This window comes from Oncorhynchus kisutch, linkage group LG4, assembly GCF_002021735.2.
Source record: "Oncorhynchus kisutch isolate 150728-3 linkage group LG4, Okis_V2, whole genome shotgun sequence".
Lineage (NCBI taxonomy): Eukaryota > Metazoa > Chordata > Actinopteri > Salmoniformes > Salmonidae > Oncorhynchus > Oncorhynchus kisutch.
The window spans coordinates 36,710,849-36,733,277 of NC_034177.2; the positions used below are offsets into that span (position 1 = coordinate 36,710,849).

The following is a 22,429-nucleotide window of genomic DNA, read 5'->3' on the forward strand; positions in this document are numbered from 1 at the left end:
ATCTACAGTAGTTCAGTGCAAATACTCATCAAGTACCCAGTACTGCAAACACTCATCACTGCAAGTACTCATCACAATTTGGTTCAAATGGAAGTTGTGGGAACTTTCTTTTTTGGTTTAGCATTGCTTCTAGGAACAATGCCATACAGTAGGACTAACTAGCATTAATGGCATCAATGGCTAACACTTAAATAACATTCCATAGAATTCTGTGGCAGTAAAACTGAACATTTTTTAAATGTTCCGAGAATGAAAGTGAAAATGTAGCCTATTCAGGGAATGGTAAATTAGGTACATTTTTTTTGGTTTCAGGGAGGTTCTGAGAATGTTTTACTATGATTCCCTGAAATACTTGCTGTTTTTTCTATGTTCTGAGAACGGAAATGGTTGGTTATTTGAAGGTAATTAAATAAAGTTCTGAGAATATTCTCTGAATATTTTGAACTAAATGTAAAGGTTACTTTCTTAAAAATAATTTTAATGAGAGTTTGGGTTAACTGTTTTGAACTCCAAGCACAGAATGCTTTGCAAACCTAGTCCTATCGGTACCAAAGTTTCAGAAATCTTTATTAATTTTGGTAATTAACAGAAAATCTATTGCAATCTATCGTAACTTTGGTAATTTATACTTGTATATCTTAAAAAAGATACGTTCATATATAGTGTTCATTTATATATCGGTGTCCATATTGTCCATACGTTTCTAATAGATAGACCATATGGGTGAAGAGAAAATAGCCTAGAAAAGCATCTAATCAACAAGCATCTAATCAAAAAGCATCTAATCAACATTTAATCACAACTTTCACCAGTTTGAGGCAAAAACATTCACAAAAAAATACATGTTGACGTAGTAAAATAAATAAAAATGCACCAATGATATTCACTAAGTTAGATGGTTTATATTTAGGATGATATTTCACAGCTTTCTCATTCATTTTATTTTTAAATAATTGTATTTAATTATTTCATATATTTTCCATGTGATAAGGCCAGAAAACAGGACAGAGAGAATTACAGACACCGGTGATATTATGAAATACCCCCAAAAGACCAGTAGATACAGTATCTTGTGGTAGATTACATAATTGAAAGTTTCCAGTAAAATACCCTCCCTTTGCAACCCTAGATAGGACACAGAAATTAATTTGCAAACACATGTATTTTTTGTTGTGGCACAACGTCAGTGAAATTCAGTACCTATAGTCTTCGGTTCTCTATCCATGGAATTACTCCACTGCGCAACCAGGATGGAGCTAGCATGCCATGTTCATTTTAGTCTATTCAAACAGACCCCATTTGAAAGGAAACAAGCATTAATAAAGATCAGGTGTGACCAATAAGTGGGCGAGGCCAACACACCTGAACACACTTAACAAGATAGAGGATAAAGAGTTTTGTTGATGCTAAGAATGAAATGTTTTTAAATAGCATTCTTAGAAAGTAATTTGAATGTTACTAATGTTCTTGTGGTTTTTATGGAACATTATTTTAACGTTCTGAGAACATGACTTTAAAAATAACCATGAGGAAACCTGCAGAAAACATTATGCTGAAGTACTGAAAATCCCACAGAAGACTGTTGTTTCTTAATATTCTCTGAACTATTTGAGAACATTCCCAATGTCAAACTAGTTGGAGAACATTCCTAGAACATTACCAAAATTGACATTAAATCCAACCATGTTTGAACTTTTAGGAAACATTCAGTTAAAGTAATGAAATACCAAGATTATTCAAAAAAAAAAACAAGTTCCTTAAATGTGCCGAAAATGTTCCACAGTCAAGCAACTATCCTGCACCATTCCCAGAAAGTTGTAGGAAGGTTGTATGCAAAATAACCATATGACAACCCCGCTGTCACCAAGCTCTAAGAAACATTTGGTTCTTAGAACATTTATGTGCTAGCTGGGTAAGCAATTAAATGTAAAATGTAGTCTTGCTTAACCAAATGTAAACATATCATACAAAAACTCCCACAAATGTCAAGAGTTGCAACAAGGCATTTTGCTCCTCTTTGTAAAACAACGACATAGTAAAACATCACAGTGACACATTAAAATAAAAAACAAACATAAATAGACAGGCAAAAAAAAAGGCACAAAATAGTGGAGAGGTGTCCTCCAGACTCTTTTACTTTTCTGACTCCCTCCATCCTTGTGCATTTTTCCCAAACTTGTAGACCAGCCTTCGGCCATCCACGTGTTCCAGGATTTCCCGTTTGTAGTAATATCTGGAAAGGTTAATGGAACAGCCAAAATTACTGCCTTCTTAAGATGCGAACCAGGAAATATACATCAAAACACCCAAATCCCTTCAGTCTTTACCTCATAGCTCGGCTGAGCTTCTCGTAGGTCATGCTGCTGTTGTTCTTCTTCTTGCCCCACAGCTGAGCAACAGCCTCTGACTTGAGGAAACGGAACACGCCATCTGTCCGGTCCTCCCACTTGAGCAGGCCTGAGTTCCGCTCTGGGTTCAGCAGAATGTCCCTAATGAACTCCCACAGGTGGGTCCCCCGGGGGTCTGAGGAGAAACACATGAGTGGTGGCATTAGAACAATCTACTGCACATCAGTTATAGCATAGGCAAAACATTCAGCATGTAGCCATCATCTGATTGAGCATTTACATTAAAAGATAATGAGCGATTGTATTGAAGATGATAAATACTACTCACTGTGTTTTTTCATCTGATGAGGGTGACGGTCTGAAAATAAATTAATAGACACATGGTCATTAAGCAGATGCTCACAACAAATTAAAATGAAGACATTCAATATATTTGGTACATGTGACAATCAAACTCACTAGTGGGTCTAGCATCATAGTAGTCCAACCAACTAATCAAACAGAGCTTTAACCCATACGTGTTTAACACTTGTACCGCTGTCTTACGCAACCCATATTCATACTATGGAACCCAATACTGTACAATTACATGGGTGTGGGAAACATTTACAGGATTAGTTTGTTCAGTTGTATCGTCATACATTGTTTGCTCAGTGGCATTGTTTAGTGAAGGAGTAAACTCAGCTGGCCCATTCCCAAAACTGTCACTTACTGATGGTTCATGGACTTCAATAGCCTTGAATTGCCACTTTGCTCAATGATGTCTTATGTTTCAAATTTGCATTGGTGCAGCAATAATTTATTTGGGGACTAGGCTACTGTAGATCTAGATCTAAGTCTCTCAAGGCTTGGGTCTTGTTCCAATGTCTTTGTTTACATAATGTTTATAGGTTTTCAGTCCTCATCCTTTACCTGGACTTGAGGTAGTGGGTGATGCCACAGGTGCAAGACATTGAGATGAGGGATCAAAAATGTCTAAAAAGTAAAGACATCAACATATAAAAAATGATGCTGTCCGTAAGTTAGTTAAAATGTTGCATTTTTAAGTCTCTCCTATCCATTCCAATGTGGTACCTACCTGCAGGATATATGCTAGGTTCTGGGAATGGACAAGGGAAATCTGAGGAGAGGAGAGCACATAAAGCTTACACTTACTTAATGAGAGGCATAAAGTAACATATCAAGAGTTTATTGAAATCACAGACTAGATTATTTATAAATATACAGTAAAACAGTCAAAAGTGTGGACACCTACTGATTCCAGGTTTTTTCTTTTCTTTTTACTATTTTCAACATTGTAGAATAATAGTGAAGACATCAGAATTATGAAATAACATACGGAATCATGTAGTAATCAAAAAAGTGCTAAACAAATCAAAATCTATTTTCTATTTCAGATTCTTCAAAGTAGCTACGCTATGCTTTGACAGCTTCGCATACTCTTGGCAGTATTTAACCAGCTTCATGAGGTAGTCACCTGGAATGCATTTCAGTTAACCGGTGTGCCTTGTTAAAAGTTATTTTGTGGAATTTCTTTAATTATTTACTGCGTTTGAGCCAATCAGTTGTGTTGTGACAAGGTAGGGGTGGTATACAGAAGATAGCCGTATTTGGTAAAAGACCAAGTAAATATTATGGCAAGAACAGCTGAAATAAGAATACAATGACAGTCCATTAGTACTTTAAGGCATGAAGGTCAGTCAATGTGGAACATTTCAAGAACTTTGAAAGTTTGTTGCAAAAATCATCGAGAGCTATGATGAAACTGGCTCTCATGAGGACCGCCACAGGAAAGGAAGACCCAGAGTTACCTCTGTTGCAGAGGATAAGTTAGTTACCAACCTCAGAAATTGCATCCCAAATAAATGCTTCACAGAGTTCAAGTAACAGACGTATCTCAACATCGACTGTGTGAATCAGAAGAAGCAAAGAAATCACTACTAAAGGACACCAATAATAAGAGACTTGCTTGGGCCAAGAAACACAAGCAATGGACATTAGACCGGTGGAAATCTGTCCTTAGGTCTGATGAGTCCAAATTTGAGATTTTTGGTTCCAACCGCAATGTCTTTGGAAGACACAGAGTAGGTGAACGGATGATCTCTGTGTGTGTAGTTCCCACCATGATGCATGGATGAGGAGGTGTTATAGTGTGGGGGTGCTTTTCTGGTGTTGGTGGTGTGGGGGCTGTGCTTTGGCAAAGTGGGTGGGGTTATATCCTTCCTGTTTGGCCCTGTCCGGGGGTGTCCTCGGATGGGTCCACAGTGTCTCCTGACCCCTCCTGTCTCAGCCTCCAGTATTTATGCTGCAGTAGTTTATGTGTCGGGGGGCTAGGGTCAGTTTGTTATATCTGGAGTACTTCTCCTGTCCTATTCGGTGTCCTGTATGAATCTAAGTGTGCGTTCTCTAATTCTCTCCTTCTCTCTTTCTTTCTCTCTCTCGGAGGACCTGAGCCCTAGGACCATGCCCCAGGATTACCTGACATGATGACTCCTTGCTGTCCCCAGTCCACCTGGCCGTGCTGCTGCTCCAGTTTCAACTGTTCTGCCTTCTTATTATTCGAACATGCTGGTCATTTATGAACATTTGAACATCTTGGCCATGTTCTGTTATAATCTCCACCCGGCACAGCCAGAAGAGGACTGGCCACCCCACATATGCTCTCTCTAATTCTCTCTTTTTTTTTCTCTCTCGGAGGACCTGAGCCCTAGGACCATGCCCAAGGACTACCTGACATGATGACTCCTTGCTGTCCCCAGTCCATCTGACCGTGCTGCTGCTCCAGTTTCAACTGTTCTGCCTTATTATTATATGACCATGCTGGTCATTTATGAACATTTGAACATCTTGGCCATGTTCTGTTATAATCTCCACCCGGCACAGCCAGAAGAGGACTGGCCACCCCACATAGCCTGGTTTCTCTCTAGGTTTCTTCCTAGGTTTTGGCCTTTCTAGGGAGTTTTTCCTAGCCACCGTGCTTCTACACCTGCATTGCTTGCTGTTTGGGGTTTTAGGCTGGGTTTCTGTACAGCACTTTGAGATATCAGCTGATGTACGAAGGGCTATATAAATACATTTGATTTGATTTATTTACAATTCAAGGCACACTTAACCAGCATGACTACCACAGCATTCTGCAGCAATACACCATCTCATCTCGTTTGCGCTTAGTGGGACTATCATTTGTTTTTCAACAGGAAAATGGCCTAAAACACACCTCCAGGCTGTGTAAGGGCTATTTGACCAAGAAGGAGAGGAATGGAGTGCTGCATCAGATGACCTGGCTTCCACAATCACCCGAACTCAACCTAAATGAATGGCTTGGGATGAGTTGGACCGCAGAGTGAAGGAAGAGCAGCCAACAAGTGCTCAGCATATGTGGGAACTCCTTGAAGACGGTTGGGAAAGCATTCCAGGTGAAGCTGATTGAGAGAATGCCAAGATTGTGCAAGCTGTTATCAAGGCAAAGCATGTCTACCTTGAATAATCTAAAATATATTATATACTTTTTTGTTACTATATGATTCCATATGTGTTATTTCATAGTTTTGATGTCTTCACCAAAATGTAGAATATATAAAGAAAAACCCTTGAATGAGAAGGTGTGTCCAAACTTTTGAATAGTGCTGTATATTCTTAGACCGCAAATTGACCGCAGAAGCCTAAACAGATATATTTGTCTAAAACATAATGATTTCAAACAACTGATTTCATTAAAAAAAAATCAATTTTCAATTTTCATGATATCCAGTTGGTAGTTAGACTTGTCCCATCGTTGCAACTCCCATACGGACATAATTTCAAACCTTGATTACATTTGGGAATATTGTCCTGTTTATGGTGCTGTCTTTTGGACAGGATGTTAAAACGGTTGTGCTGACACTCTGTAGTCATTTAAATTCCCATGGTGGTTATTGTAAAAGTAGAGGTGTTCACCCCGGTGTTATGGCTAAATTCTCAACCTGGCCACATTCCATCATGGCCACCTAATCATCCTCCTCATTCTTAATTGGCATATATCACTCCTCACCTCTCCACATGATAACTGATGTGTGGTGAGAGTTCTAGTACAAAATGGTCGCCGTGCATAACTGAAGTGGGTGCTACACATTGATGGAGGATGAGGTGAGTTGAGTTTCCCCCTACTACTGTATGCAAAGCGCTTTGAGTACCTCAGTTGGTAGAAAAGTGCTTTATAAATCCAATCAATTATTCATTATTATTATTTGTATACGATCACATATGTCTCTCTATTATGCGTGTGAATGCTTGGGGAAATATTTCCAAATTAAAATCACTTGGAACCGCTTTTATGTTGTTTTTAGTCTTTTAATTCCAACAATGTAAATTCAACAAAACATTATTATTTTTTGGTTGTTAGGGTTAGGGTTAGGGTTAGGGCCAAATAAAACCACCCACAGGCCAAATCCAGCACAAGGCCCGCCAGTTTGGGAACCCTGATCTAGAGTCTCTATAGACTCCCCGTTCTCTAAGAGGGTCTGAAGCATTGTATATATTCTATAACTTTATTAAGTACAATTTTATAAGCATACAACAGTGCATTTTGAATAAAGGACGTGAAAACAATGTACTACATCCTCTCTGGGTTTGTGTGCTTTTGACAGCTCTTACCATCTGGCTCTGATTTGATAATGTCCAGTGGGTTAAACTCCACTCCAGGATACTGCCCTGTGTAGGGATGACATGGAGAAACAAGAGGTCATTGTTATTTCACTGACAGTAACAACACCCTTCTTTATTTTGTGTTGCATGTAGTCAAACTTGATGCTTAAATTCTTGATCCTTCCACCGTACACTGGTTCAACTGTCTGTTCTTGTTTGTTTGTGGTTTTCTAACCAACTCAAATCATGTTGAAATTAAATACTACATTCAAAAATCTGAAGACCAAATGTATCACTAACAGTATGTTTTTACAATACATGGCCAGACCTGGCCTCCATTCTGATTAACATAAGACACTAACAATAACAGAGGACGTTACAGCTTTGTCCAATGTGTGAACCTACCCCTCCATTTGAGCTCGTTGAGGCTTTGGTAGAGGATAGGCCCCACGGTGCCCGCGGCCCGTGTGAAGTCCTGGTAGGTCATGCTGCACAGTTGATGGCCGTCCACGTCAAAGTTCTGGAAGTGGATGCTTGCAGTGTCAATCTGGTGCATGTCCACCATCTGCTGCAGCCACTGCCACACCAGGTACTTTGACCAATACTGAGGCTTGTAGTCCTGGGACCACAGGCGACTGGTGTAACCGGGCATCACTGTGGAAACTGGGGATAGGGTTGAAGACAGAGATTAGGTGCGTTTTGTAATAGCTGTGAGTAGCATATCAAATATTTAATCTTCGAGTGTGCTGGGGGTTTTGTGAAAAAATATTAACTCTGGCTAACCCAGGTACTTGTAAATAATTAAACCAGCAGAGCAATTTACTGAAAGAGCCATTGAGTAACCAAACAAGTCCTCACTGTCTGGGCAGGGGTAGGAGCTCCATGTTGTGGGCAGCTGGCTCTCAATGCTGGCAGTGGAAGGGATGCTCATGATACAGGTGGTATGACGGACCATGGTCCAGAGCTGGGGGAGAAAGACACGTACAGTCAGTAGGGAGTAAAACCCCAAACAAGGTGATTGGTAGGCTGCCATGTAATCACACACAGTGCACATAGACAGTGTTATTCCCCATAGTGAGTTGAGATGTTTGCAAATGAGATATTTCTAAATTACAACATTGACAGTTGTGAAAGTGCAAGAGTTAGTATAGGGAGAGTGTGGGTGTCTATTTTGCATACATACACAGTGCATTCGGAAAGTATTCAGACCCGTTGAATTCCAAAATTTGTTACGCTACAGCCTTATGTATTAAATTGTTTTTGTCCCCTCATCAATCTACACACAATACCCCATAATAACAAATTAAAAACAGGTTTTTAGAATTTTCTGCAAATTAACAATAAATAAAAAATGATATCACATTTACATAAGTATTCAGACCCTTAGAATTTAATTGAATCACCTTAGGGAGTTATCGCAGCCTCGAGTCTTCTTGGATATGATGCTACAAGCTTGGCACACCTGTATTTGGGGAGTTTCTCCCATTCTTCTCTGCAGATCCTCTCAAGCTCTGTCAGGTTGGATGGCGAGCGTTGCAGCACATCTATTTTCAGGTCTCTCCAGAGATGTTCAATCGTATTCAAGTCCGGGCTCTGGCTGGGCCACCTAAGGATCTCTCTGTACTTTGCTCCATCATCTTTCCCTCGATCATGACTAGTCCAGTCCCTGCTGTTGAAAAACATCCCCACAGCATGTTGCTACCACAACCACGCTTCACCAGGTTTCCTCCAGACATGATGCTTGGCATTCAGGCCAAAGAGTTCAATCTTGGTTTCATCAGACCAGAGAATCTTGTTTCTCATGGTCTGATAGTCTTTAGGTGCCTTTTGGCAAACTCTAAGCATGCTGTCATGTGCCTTTTACTGAGGAGTGGCTTCCGTCTGGCCACTCTACCATAAAGGCCTGATTGGTGGAGTGCTGCAGAGATGGTTGTCCTTCTGGAAGGTTTCACATTTCTACAGACGAACTCTGAAGCTCTGTTAGAATGACCATTGAGTTCTTGGTCACCTCCCTGACGAAGGCCCTTCTCCCTTGATTGCTCAGTTAGGAAGATTCTTGTTGGTTCCAAACTTCTTCTATTTAAGAATAATATAGGCCACTGTGTTCTTGGAGACCTTCAATGCAACAGACATTGTTTAGTACCCTTCCCCAGATCTGTGCCTCGACAAAATCATGTCTCTGAGCTCCACGGACAATTCCTTCAACCTCATGGCTTGGTTTTTGCTCTGACATGCACATGGCTAACGAGACGTGGTGTGGTCACAAAAGCATACAGGAACTCAAATCCTTCTGTTCACCTGATTTAGAATTCCTCACAATCAAATGTCGACCGCATTATCTACCAAGGGAATTCTCTTTGATTATAATCAAAGCCGTATATTCCCCCCCAAGCAGACACATCGATGGCTCTGAACGAACTTTATTTGACTCTTTGCAAACTGGAATCCATACATCCATACATTGTAGCTGGGGATTTCAACAAGGCCAATCTGAAAACAAGACTCCCTAAATTGTATCAGCATATCGATTGCGCAACCAGGGCTGGCAAAACCTTGGATCACTGCTATTCTAACTTCTGCGACGCATATAAGGCCCTGCCCCGCCCTCCTTTCTGAAAAGCTGACCACGACTCCATTTTGTTGATCCCTGCCTACAGACAGAAACTAAAACAAGAAGCTCCCACGCTGAGGTCTGTTCAACGCTGGTCCGACCAATCTGATTCCACACTCCAAGACTGCTTCCATCACGTGGACTGGGATATGTTTCGTATTGCGTCAGACAACAACATTGACGAATACGCTGATTCGGTGTGCGAGTTCATTAGAACGTGCGCTGAAGATGTCGTTCCCATAGCAACGATTAAAACATTCCCAAACCAGAAACCGTGGATTGACGGCAGCATTCGCGTGAAACTGAAAGCGTGAACCACTGCTTTTAATCAGGGCAAGGTGACCGGAAACATGACCAAATACAAACAGTGCAGCTATTCCCTCCGCAAGGCAATCAAACACGCTAAGCGTCAGTATAGAGACAAAGTAGAATCTCAATTCAACGGCTCAGACACAAGAGGTATGTGGCAGGGTCTACAGTCAATCACGGATTACAAAAAGAAAACCAGCCCCGTCATGGACCAGGATGTCTTGCTCCCAGGCAGACTAAATAACTTTTTTGCCCGCTTTGAGGACAATACAGTGCCACTGACACGGCCTGCAACCAAAACATGCAGCCTCTCCTTCACTGCAGCCGAGGTGAGTAAAACATTTAAACGTGTTAACCCTCACAAGGCTGCAGGCCCAGACGGCATCCCCAGCCGCTCCCTCAGAGCATGCGCAGACCAGCTGGCTGGTGTGTTTACGGACATATTCAATCAATCCCTATCCCAGACGGTTGTTCCCACATGCTTCAAGAGGGCCACCATTGTTCCTGTTCCCAAGAAAGCTAAGGTAACTGAGCTAAACGACTACCGCCCCATAACACTCACTTCCGTCATCATGAAGTGCTTTGAGAGACTAGTCAAGGACCATATCACCCCCACCCTACCTGACACCCTAGACCCACTCCAATTTGCTTACCGCTCAAATAGGTCCACAGACGATGCAATCTCAACCACACTGCCCTAACCCATCTGGACAAGAGGAATATCTATGTGAGAATGCTGTTCATCGACTACAGCTCGGCATTTAACACCATAGTACCCTCCAAGCTCATCATCAAGCTCGAGACCCTGGGTCTCGACCCCGCCCTGTGCAACTGGGTACTGGACTTCCTGATGGGCCGCCCCCAGGTGGTGAGGGTAGGCAACAACATCTCCTCCCCGCTGATCCTCAACACTGGGGCCCCACAAGGGTGCAAGTTAAGGGTGCAAGTTAACTCCAAGTTGTAGAAACATCTCAAGGATTATAAATGGAAACAGGACAAACCTGAATGCTTATGTAAATTAATGCTTGTCTGAATGCTTATGTAAATAAGGTGTTTGTTTTTTATTTACTTCAATACATTTGTAAAAAAAACAGTTTTTTTGCTTCATCATTATGGGTATTGTGTGCAGATTAATGAGTGATTAAAAAAAAGAAAAGTCAAGGGGTCTGAATACTTTCTGATTGCACTGTATGCCTATTTGTTTTTCTGATGGTAGAATGAATGGGGTTAGTTACGTTCAATGATGTGATACTCCCGGTGTTTGGAAGGCGGCCCATGTACTTTCCCTTCACAAAGGTTGCGGCCTATTTCTAATCTTTCTTGCCAAGCTAAAATATTAGAATCCTTGATTCATTCTCAGCTAAGATCTTTGTTATCTTTGTTATCACTACATGACGAAAAGTATGTGGACACCTGCTCGTCGAACATCTCATTCCAAGACCATTTGCATTAATTATGAGTTGGTGCTCAATTTACTGCTATAACAGGCTCCACTATTCTGGGAATGCTTTCCACTAGAATTTGGAACATTGTTGCTAGGACCTGCTTCCATTCAGACACAAGAGCATTAGCAAGGTCTGGCAATGATGTTGGGCAATTAGGCCTGGCAAGCAGTCAGCATTCTGATTCATCCCAAAGGTGTCCGATGAGGTTGAGGTCAGGGCTCTGTTTAGGCCAATCAAATTCTTCCACACCGATCGAGAAACCATTTCTGTATGGACCTCGCTTTGTGCACGGGGCATTGTCATGCTGAAACAGGAAAGGGCCTTCCTTAAACTGTTGCCACAAAGTTGGAAGCACAGATTTGTGTAGAATGTCATTGTATGATGTAGCATTAAGATTTCCAATCACTTGAACTAAGGGGCCTAGTTGGAACCATGAAAAATAGCTACAGACCGTTATTCGTCCTCCACCAAACTTTACAGTTGGCACTGTGCATTGGGGTAGGTAACGTTCCCCTGGCTTCCGCCAAACCCAGATTCATCCTTCGGACTTCCAGACGGTGAAGCGTGATTCATCACTCGAGAGAACACGTTTCCACTGCTCCAGATTCCAATGGCGATGAGCTTTACACCACAGTTCTTGTGCTGACGTTGTTTCCAGAGGCAGTTTGGAACTCACTAGTGAGTGTTGGAACTGAGGACAGCACTACGTGCTTCAGCACTCGGTGAACCCATTCTGTGAGCTTGTTGCTCTTTAGAAAGGCCATTCTACTGCAAATGTTTGAGCATGGAGATTGCATGACTGCGTGCTCGATTTTATACACCTGTCAGCAACAGTGTGTCTGAAATAGTCCAATCCACTAATTTGAAGGGGTGTCCACAATTTTTTATACACAGTATAGTGTTCATCATTCAGGTTTTTGATCAGGTCATAGCACCATCTCTGCTTCATCCCTAGGTATAAATGATGTGGTTACCTGCATGGATAAAAATCTACATTATTCTGCCCTCTTCATTGACCTGTCAAAGGCTTTTGAAACTGTTGATCACTCATTGCTAATTCAGAGGCTTTCCTCAATTGGCCTAGACCAGGTTGCATGTAATTGGCTTAAAAATTGCTTGACAGATAGAACTCGATGTATATCTACTGATGGTGTTAAATCAGGTTCCCTTACAGAAGGAGTCCTGCAGTGGTCGATTCTGGGTCCTCTGCGTTGTACTGTTAACATTAACTATCGACCATCGTAAAAAAAATGTGACCTAAACTTGTATGCCGATGATACTGTTGTGTATGCTATTGCCCCCACGGTTGAAAAGGCTCTATCTATACTACAGTCTTCCTTCATTGTATTATACAAATACTTTATTGACCAGAAATGAGTACTGAAAATGTCAATGTTCCCATCGGTCCTACACTATGGCGACATCATCTATATGGACACAGCTGCCACTTCTTTAAAGCCATTAGATGCAGTTTATCATAACGCACTGCACTTTATTACGGGCAACAATTTTTGTGCTAATCACTGCATTCTCTACCAGCAAGTTGGTTGGCCCCATTTTGACTTTAATTTCACGTTAAAAGTTGACAAACAAGTTAATGAAGGTCCAAAGAATTGAAGTGCCATTGTAAAAGTAAATGCAACATAAATAACACTAGTGAATATTTATAGAAAGACAGTAGTGCTACAGTACTGTATGTGAACCATGGTATACTCTACTCCATATCACTCCCTTGACTGCCCGTGAAGTGTTGGCCATAGTGGGTCAACAACATGGTTACGTTCATTGAACTGTTGTTGAGAAAACCGTTCACCACAACCATATTTGCATTCAATATGTAAATATATACTATGTGCTGAGGTGTATTTATGTCTGTAATAAAGCCCTTTTGTGGGGAAAAAGTCATTCTGATTGGCTGGGCCTGGCTCCCCATTGCGCACCTGTCCAGTCATGTGAAATCCATAGATTAGGGCCAAAGGAATCTATTTCCTTATATGAACTGTAGCTCAATAAAATCTTTGAAATTGTTGCATGTTGCATTCATTGTTTCGTTCAGTATACATTATTCAAGTTGGAGGTCGGCACTGAGGCCTGTGACGAGTATATAAGAGGAAGGCGGAGTGGTTGCACCACAGTACTTGCAATGACTTTGTCACATATTTTAGTGTTTGTCGAGTCCAGGGGTTTCCAAACTTTTCTGTTTCGTGACCAAGCAATTGAGGTTTCTTTTGAGTCGCAACCCACCATAAAGTTTGAACAGTGAAAAAAACATACAATAACCAAAGAATAAGCAAAACATTTATTAATAATAAATTATACTGTCTTCCTCAATCCAGAACCAGTTTCCCAAGAACTTGAGTCAAGATCCCTGAGTATGATTTTCACTAGAGGTATATGGCCTAGATCCTATTGACATCTTGCCAAGCCTTGCCAAATGTACGCTTTAGGTTACGCTTTAGGTTACCATCAGTGCAGTCTACTGTCTGTTTGCCTGCTGTCTAGTCTAAGCAGCCTAAATACTGTACATGTGAGTAGACTGCTGGCATTGTATTCCTGGATGTTTAGTTAGGGACATGCTATCATCAGGTCGTAGTTTCAATTTTCTATAGTCTCCTGGACGGTTGAAGGTTAACTTGTTAACGATACATGGTGTGTGCTATTCAGGGATGAGTCATAAAGTTCCATGTTAGCTAGACAAAGCGCTTTGGAAACTCACCTCTGATCAATATTCACTGGCTGTGCATATCACCAAATAAACAAAGTTTCATAACATAATTAGACTTAAAGATGAAGGAAGTGAACAGACAATAGTACGATCACTGATCAATGTCACTTCAGGTAAGCAACAAGCAAGTGCAGGCAGGTCACTCTTTTCTGGCTCTGAAGTGTCTGAGGACAGATACACGGTGGAGTTTTATATCAACTGATGCAAGTTACAACCAATGCTAGGTGATTACTGTAGAGTAGGTTGTAATCAGGTACAGTCATTCAACCTAAAACAAAACAGCAGTGGTTGAAAGTACCCAACTGTTATACTTGAGTGAAAGAAAAGATACCTTAATAGACAATGACTCAAAATGACTCAAGTAAAAGTGAAAGTTACCTAGTTAAATACTACTTCAGTAAAAGTCTACAATTATTTTAAATATACTTTAGTTTTAAAGTACATAGTAATTGCAAAAAATACTTAAGTATCAAAAGTAAAAGTAAAAATAATTCCTTATGTTAAGCAAACCAGACGGCATGTGTTTTTTAAATACTTTTTTTACGGATAGCCAGGGGCACACTCCAACACTCAGACATATTTTACAAACATAGCATTTGTTTTTAGTGAGTCCACAAGATCAGAGACAGTAGAGATGACCATTGATGTTCTCTTGATAAGTGTGTGAATTGGAACATTTTCCTGTCCTGCCAACCTTTCGAAATCTTTCGAAGTTTTCTGCCAACCTTTCGAAACCTTTCGAAGTTTTCTGCAAAGGGGACAGGATGACTGCACCATATTCAGGGGAGGATGGATGGGGCCATGTTTCGCGAGATCTTGGCCAACAATCTCCTTCCCTCAGTAAGAGCATTGAAGATGGGTCGTGGCTGGGTCTTCCAGCATGACAACGACCCAAAATACACGGCCAGGGCAACTAAGGAGTGGCTCCGTAAGAAGCATCTCAAGGTCCTGGAGTGGCCTAGCCAGTCTCCAGACCTGAACCCAATAGAAAATCTTTGGAGGGAGCTGAAAGTCCGTATTGCCAAGCGACAGCCCCGAAACCTGAAGGATCTGGAGGTCTGTATGGAGGAGTGGGCCAAAATCCCTGCTGCAGTGTGTGGAAACCTGGTCAAGAACTATAGAAAATGTATGATCTCTGGAATTGCAAACAAAGGTTTCTGTACCAAATATTAAGTTCTGCTTTTCTGATGTATCAAATACTTATGTCATGCAATAAAATGCAAACTAATTACTTAAAAATCATACAATGTGATTTTCTGGATTTTGTTTTAGATTCTGTCTCTTACAGTTGAAATGTACCTATGATAAAAATTACAGACCTCTACATGCTTTGTAAGTAGGAAAACCTGCAAAATCGGTAATGTATCAAATACTTGTTCTCCCCACTGAATAAGTAACGGCCAATGTCAAACATGACATTGAGACCTACAGACAGTGCTGAAACAGATTCAAACAGCATTGCTTCATAACATTTTCCAAGAGCGTGCTGGAATATAATCAATAGAACGTTATGGATAATCATTTGAAAACATGAATAATATATGTTGCTCATTTTAGAAGTTTGTTTTGACATTGAGGTTCAGAAAAAATATTTTGCATATTTATGTGGTATAAAAAGAGCTGACCAGCATTTTGTTGTACGTCTCTTTCAAAGGGGCAGTTTTTTTCTCAAAGCAAAACAGATCCCTTACGTTGTAGAATAATAGTGAAGACATCAAAACTATGAAATAACACATTTGGAATCAAATAGTAACCAAAAAAGGGTTAAACAAATCAATATATATTTTAAATTGGAGAGTCTTCAAAGTAGCCACCCTTTGCCTTGATGACAACTTTGCACGCTGTTGTTATTCTCTCAACCAGCTTCACGAGGTAGTCACCTTGAATGCATTTCAATTAACATATGGGCATTGTTAACTTAATTTGTGGAATTTCTTTCCTTCTTAATGCATTTGAGCTCATCAATTGTGTTGTGACAAGGTAGGGGTGGTATACAGAAGATAGACCTATCTGGTAAAAGTCCAAGTCCATGTTATGGCAAGAACAGCTCAAAAAAGCAAAGAGAAATGACAGTCCATCATACCTCGTTTAATTTTAAGACATGAAGGTCAGTCAATTCTGAAAATTTCAAGAACTTTGAAAGTTTCTTCAAGGTCAAATTGCTGCAAAGAAACCACTACTAAAGGACACCAAAAGTAAGAAGAGACTTGCTTGAGCCAAGAAACTCAAGCAATGGTCATTAGACAGGTAGAAATCTGTCCTTTGGTCTGATGAGTCCAAATTTGAGATGAATTGAAGAATATTCCATATAAAATATTTTGATTTGATTTTTGGTTACTACATGATCCCATGTGTGTTATTTACTATTAATCTGCAATGTAGAAAATAGTCAATATGAAGTAAATGAGTAGGTCTGTCCAAACTTTTGACTGGCACTGTTGATTTGCCCATGACCACGTTTACCTTGTAAACCAACGCATATGCCTTTCTCTTCAGGAATTCAAAAGCAAGCCGCACAATTATTTTAAATCAGTCATCTTCTTTAACACCGTATGAACAGCTCTTTAAAAGTTTTATGTCATGCTTGAAAAAGTTGAAGAAGCATTGCTGGCAATCAAAGCTTGACACAGTTAGACACATGAATCCAAACAAGCACAATCTAGTTTGAAAAGACAATTAAAGTAATGCCTACATTGCTTTGTTACAGTTAAAATACCTACTGTCTGATTAATGAAAACACCCATTCATTCCTATGCCCAGCCATTTGACATTAGATTGATTTCACTCCATTCAGTCATTATAACAGCAACTAACAACAGGAGCAAATCTGGTTGCCTAACAATGCTTAGCATGTTTTCCTACCAGAGCTGTGGAATGGAGTCCGACCAGGCCTGTGTTCAATGGGTGTGTTGTCTCTCTCTCTCTCGCTCGTTCTTCTCTCAGATGACTTTAGGTGGGTAGCTACAGTAGCTGTGCTTCTGTACACAGGTGGGTGAAGTGTTGTTGTCAGTGCTAGTGCTAGCAAAAAGTGCTTGCCCACACACACCAAGGTGCTGCTCCAGCAGTGGGTATTTTATGCTGTCAGCTTCCTTGTCCTCTCCTTATCTCTCTCCAATTGGCTACGAGGGTAAGTTCATGCAAGTTAGTAATTTGGATTTGGGTGACGGAGTGAATAACAGCACACACCTGTCATAGCTTTTACTTTCACTCTGTTCCCTCTCTCTCTCCAGCTCTCACTCACTCACTCACTCACTCTCACACACACTTGTAAAACTAACCTTGTGGGGGGCCACAAATCAGTTCCATTCAAAATAAAAAAAAATATAACCATAACCTAAACCCAAAAACCTAACCCTAAACCTAACCCTAGCTCCTAAACCTAATTCTAACCCTAACACTAATTCTAGCCTTAACCCTAGACCCACTAGAAATAACATTTGACCTTGTGGGTGCTCACTTAAAATTACACAACAACTAGGTCAGTCAACATTTACTAGACTGTATTTCCACAGTACATGGTTGCCATTGCACTCAGGTCAGGTCCATCAACAGTGAAATTACCACGCAGGCGTACTAATAACAGAGTGATAGCACCGTAATAACAGAAATATAGGGATACTGAAAACATGAACTTAACAATGGGGACTAACAAAATGTCCCCAGTTGGTCAAAGTGTGGTGCATACACACACACACACATGCACGCACGTGCACACGCACACGCACACACACACTTCCAAGCATTTAAAGTTAAACATTTAGAGTTAAACAGTTGTCGATTTACTTGCATGTTACAGAAAGCTAAATTGTAGCTGGTCCTGCCAGATAACATGGCACACGTTAGCCCTTTTCTAACCTCACCAGGTGGCAGTGATTACATCCTGGCACAACTTCTGCAGCCAATAAAAATCGTAGATGTAGTTGGACATGTTCAAATTGCTCTCTGTGTAAAGTGCCTAGTTCATGTAATTGTCACAGATTATGGCAAGGGTTCGAATCTCACATGAGTCCACCCCCCCCCCCCCCCCTTGACATTTAGATTTACATGTATCCTATTAGGTTAGTGTGTTGAAGAGGGATGTAGCATACAGTCAACAGCATAAAAATGAAAATTGACTTACATTTCAGCCTTGCACACAAACACACTGCTATTGCCTAATAATCATATTGCATAGGCTATGTTACATGGACATGTCCAACAAAATATTTTATATGCATTTTTATAATCATCTGCTTTGTCACAAATGAGTTATTTCACTGGAGGTGTACAGAAGAAATAGTCTGCACTCTCGTCATCATCCTACAGATGGCAGTATTGCAGCTTGAATCGACAGTCAGTTTTGGAAGACACTTGGCTGTCATTAATATATTCTTATATAGGTTACACTTACAATGTTTTATAGTTTATGCAATATTATAATAACCCACTTTGTCACGTGTTTTTTCAACTGTTTTTTCCTCAACAAAAAAGCTTGATGCGAGGTGGGTTCGTAGCCATGGTTAAAAAGCAGTATCAATTACAATGCAACCACTTTAACAGTGTGTGGCACCCAGAGGGGATGAGGATTGTTATAGCCTACATGACTGCTATTTGACAAATCCATAATGCTCTACGTTTTTTTTTTACAATGTGTGATAAACGTTCTTGTAAGGACCTCATTTATCTTTTTTGCCATAGAAACTCATTGATGTGTTTGAAACAGATACAAAAAGAAGAAGATTTTGTCATATGCAAAAACTTGAAAATGTTGTCTAACGTTAATAGGTTGTAGCCTAGTCAAGGATGCATCAATGCAATGTTGGCAAACAACATTTTGTTACTGACCAACTGAACAAGTAAACCTTGAGTATGTAGATTTAAAAAATCCCATTTAGTATAGGGCTAACTTGTTCTATGTTATCTGAGGGGATCAGCTACAATTTATTGTTTGGTCAAATGCAAGTAAATCAACTATTTTCATTGACTGATATGCATATGATTGCATGAGAACCTGTATAAGGTAAATGGGTGCTTATGTTCGCAAGTATGGCCCCAGAATGTCTCCAGGTGGTATGAAGTTCACAATGACTCAACGCTGATGATTTTTCTACTGTCAGAACCTTTGGCAAAATATATCTTACTGTAACCTTTCGAAGCTAACTGCAAGAACAATGGCCAACATGTTCCTTTTGTATTATAGATGTTTTTTTATTGTCCTTACCCATAATTGTATTTCATTCTACTAATTGTCATCTTGAGAATCGTGTTTCCATATGAATACTTGAACATGATGGCACTGAATCAGTGTAAGCATAGCCTTTGTTACAGTAATGTTCCCTCTGATGAAGAAAGTAAAAAGGGCAAACACCCATCTGTGTGTTTAGGATGTTAACCGTGTCTCATCTTAGCGGGAGAGCACTCTGGATGGAGAGGGATGGAAGATGCTTTGACCAGTCAAGGTGTGTGCTGTTCAATGTTGTGGATACTCTGTTATCCTGCCAGAACCAGCCCCCTTGAAGGTGACACATTGCTGTGCTCAGAGCCTCTGCCTATTTGTTTACACTTCAACATAGTTGCCTCTTCTGTCTGACACACAGACACCAGCTGAGTGACACATGAGCATAGTGAGATGAGAGTTCAATATCATCTGATGCTGGCTGGTTGCCTTTGTTAGAGCTGATGTGTGGCATGTGGAGAGCTTCTACTTCTGCTCCTACCGTTTGTTTCTCTTTGTCTTATCCATGGAAACATCAGAGGCTGATGGAATGGATAGTCTGTCTTACTGTGTTATTCAGAGATACTGTCATCCTCTATTCAAATCCACCAAACTCTATTGGCAACCTAATGATCCAACAGAACATTCAATTAATATTTTATATATCTTACTTTGATCTCTGCAAACATAGTTTGAAGAACCAGCAGTAAATACAATCAGAAAAGTGTGTAAAGAGAATTGGATATGTCACATGCAGACCTTTAAGCGTGTCAACCTTTTCACTTTTAGTAGTCATCTTTTGACAATGATCAGAAGAAGTACAAATAGCCTATTTCTGCTTGCCGCCAATTAGGGTTTTGACAAATGTAACGTTGCCACTGATCTAAGTTCTAAGTATAGCCCATAACACACACACAGAACTCTGGCATTCAGCAGAGCACAGATTGGAGCACTAACAACTTCATGATGTTGATTGAAGAATGAGAAATGTTGGAACTGTCTAATGGGCTCAAGCAAAGAGAAGTCAGAGAGTCAAGTATACGTCAAGTATATTCCAACAAAGTCTATCCAAGTCATGCATGATTCACATGTTTACCTAAACATAGCTATCATTCTCCAACACAACTATTTCCTTATGGTAAGGAAGGGGCAGAACTGTATGTTTTCTGTATTGCCCACATGGACAGACTACCTGTGATCCCTACCGGCTGAACATGAGTCCTTAGTCCTGGGTGGTGCTGGGTGGATTGCTGCTCTCTGTTGGCCTAGTAACTCTTTGCAGTTGCCTACTACATTTGACTGGGACCAGTTCCCACGGCACTGCTGCCTCAGAGGTAATGAATGAGGAAACCCAGCATTACCATAATGGTCTCTGAGAACCACCTGTTCCTGTCCCCATCCCCGTCCCTGTCTCCCTAAGCTCCTCAGCCTGCTTCGTAAAACCCACCACTCCTGATCCCTAGCCCAAATCCCTATCTTCCTAATACCTGCATGACTCCCAGACTAGCACCCCAGCCTCTCCCACATCCCCTCTGCTGCCTATTTGTAAGACAGTTGCTATTTGCCTGCTGTTTTGGAGCAGTTTTTCATACTCCTTGTAAAGGGTAAAGTCCCTCCAGGGTGTAATTTGGGACCTAAGTCGCACTTGGTGCCGTCCCACTGTATATGCCTGACCAGATTAATACGCCCATCAGTGGGGAACTGGAGTCGCATGCAATTCATTACAGCCGATGGCTTGGCCTGCTTTCCCCTCTCTCACACTCAACTTTTCCCTTTTTTTCCCTTGCTCTCATGTCGCTTTCACCATTTTTTGCCAAGTCGTTAAGAGAGTCGAGTATTTGGCAACTCATTTCATGCATCTTTGTTCTGCCTTTTCCAGGTGGATGGGTGACTGTGGATGATACAGTGGTCCATTGGGGGGAAAGGGAGAGAGAGAAGAGAGACAGAGAAGGTGAGATCAAACTATTTTATATCAACTCTATGCAGGCTGTGTGAGTTGGCCTACAAAAGCAGTGAAAAGTGGAATACATTCTACTTTTTTCACTGTACATTCTACTGTACATTCTACTTCTTTCACTTAATTCTTTCAGATTTTTAAATAGATACAACAAATCCTATATGAAAGTTTAGAGTGCTACATTTCTACAGTATTGAATCATATATATCAGGCCTAAGGGGACAATAATTCATGCTAAGGGCCCTCTCTGAAGCCCCTAATAACTCATTCCAGTCAGCAGTTATGGCCATCACTTTGACAGGGGACAAGATAGCTGTCATTCTGGCTAGGCGAGACAGGAGTAGGTACAGGAGCTGCCGCCGCTCTGCAATGCTCTAATGAGCACAGAACACATTAAATGGCGTACGCCTATTACAGTCGTCAAATCCCCCCATCCTCCTCTCCTCCTCTGCCCTACCTTGTTCATTTGCTGCTTATCACCCCTGTTGGTGTCATCTGTAATATTTCACATTTTGATTAGCATATGATCCACGGGGGAAAAGACAAATCATTTTATTAGCGTCAATTAGAGCTATAAATGACGATTTATCTGGCTAAATTGTAATTTTACGTGTTCTCCCTCCCAGAAAACGAGAGAGAACAATGGCCTTGTACTGCTTACTTTGTTGCAGGTGCATTGCAGTAATGAGCAGCAGTGGCGTAAGTTTAGTTTTAGAAGTGGGGGGGACATAAGTTGGCGGGGGGTCTGGGATCCTCACATTTTTTGGTGTATCTAAAGCTAATTTCCTGCATTTCTTCACAATCTAATGACCCATGGCCCTTCTAACAGTCTCTACTTAGAACAACAAAAAGTAAGCAAAAATGCTGATAGTCATCAAGCTAGGTAAGCGATCATTTTTAAATATGTTTTATTTCAAAGTCCTGGAGTGGCCTAGCCAGTCTCCAGATCTCAACCCCATAGAAAATCTTTGGAGGGAGTTGAAAGTCTGTGTTGCCCAGCAATAGCCCCAAAACATCACTGCTCTAGAGGAGATCTGCATGGAGGAATGGGCCAAAATACCAGCAACAGTGTGTGAAAACCTTGTGAAGACTTACAGAAAACGTTTGTCCTCTGTCAATGCCAACGAAGGGTATATAACAAAGTATTGAGATAAACTTTTGTTATTGACCAAATACTTATTTTCCACCATAATTTGCAAATCAATTCATAAAAAATC

At 40.8% G+C, this 22,429-nt stretch overlaps 1 protein-coding gene across 1 annotated transcript; it reads right to left on the minus strand.

Moving 5' to 3' along the window:
* Positions 1-1,816: 1,816 nt before the first annotated feature.
* LOC109888681 (ETS homologous factor-like) lies at positions 1,817-17,189 on the minus strand. The gene is made up of 9 exons (XM_020479849.2): positions 16,924-17,189; positions 7,830-7,935; positions 7,377-7,634; positions 6,981-7,037; positions 3,427-3,468; positions 3,261-3,323; positions 2,677-2,706; positions 2,328-2,523; positions 1,817-2,233 (listed from the first exon to the last, which is right to left on the minus strand). The coding sequence occupies exons 2-9, from the start codon at positions 7,924-7,926 to the stop codon at positions 2,134-2,136; spliced, it is 843 nt and encodes a 280-aa protein (XP_020335438.1). The 5' UTR covers positions 7,927-7,935; positions 16,924-17,189; the 3' UTR covers positions 1,817-2,133.
* Positions 17,190-22,429: the final 5,240 nt, after the last annotated feature.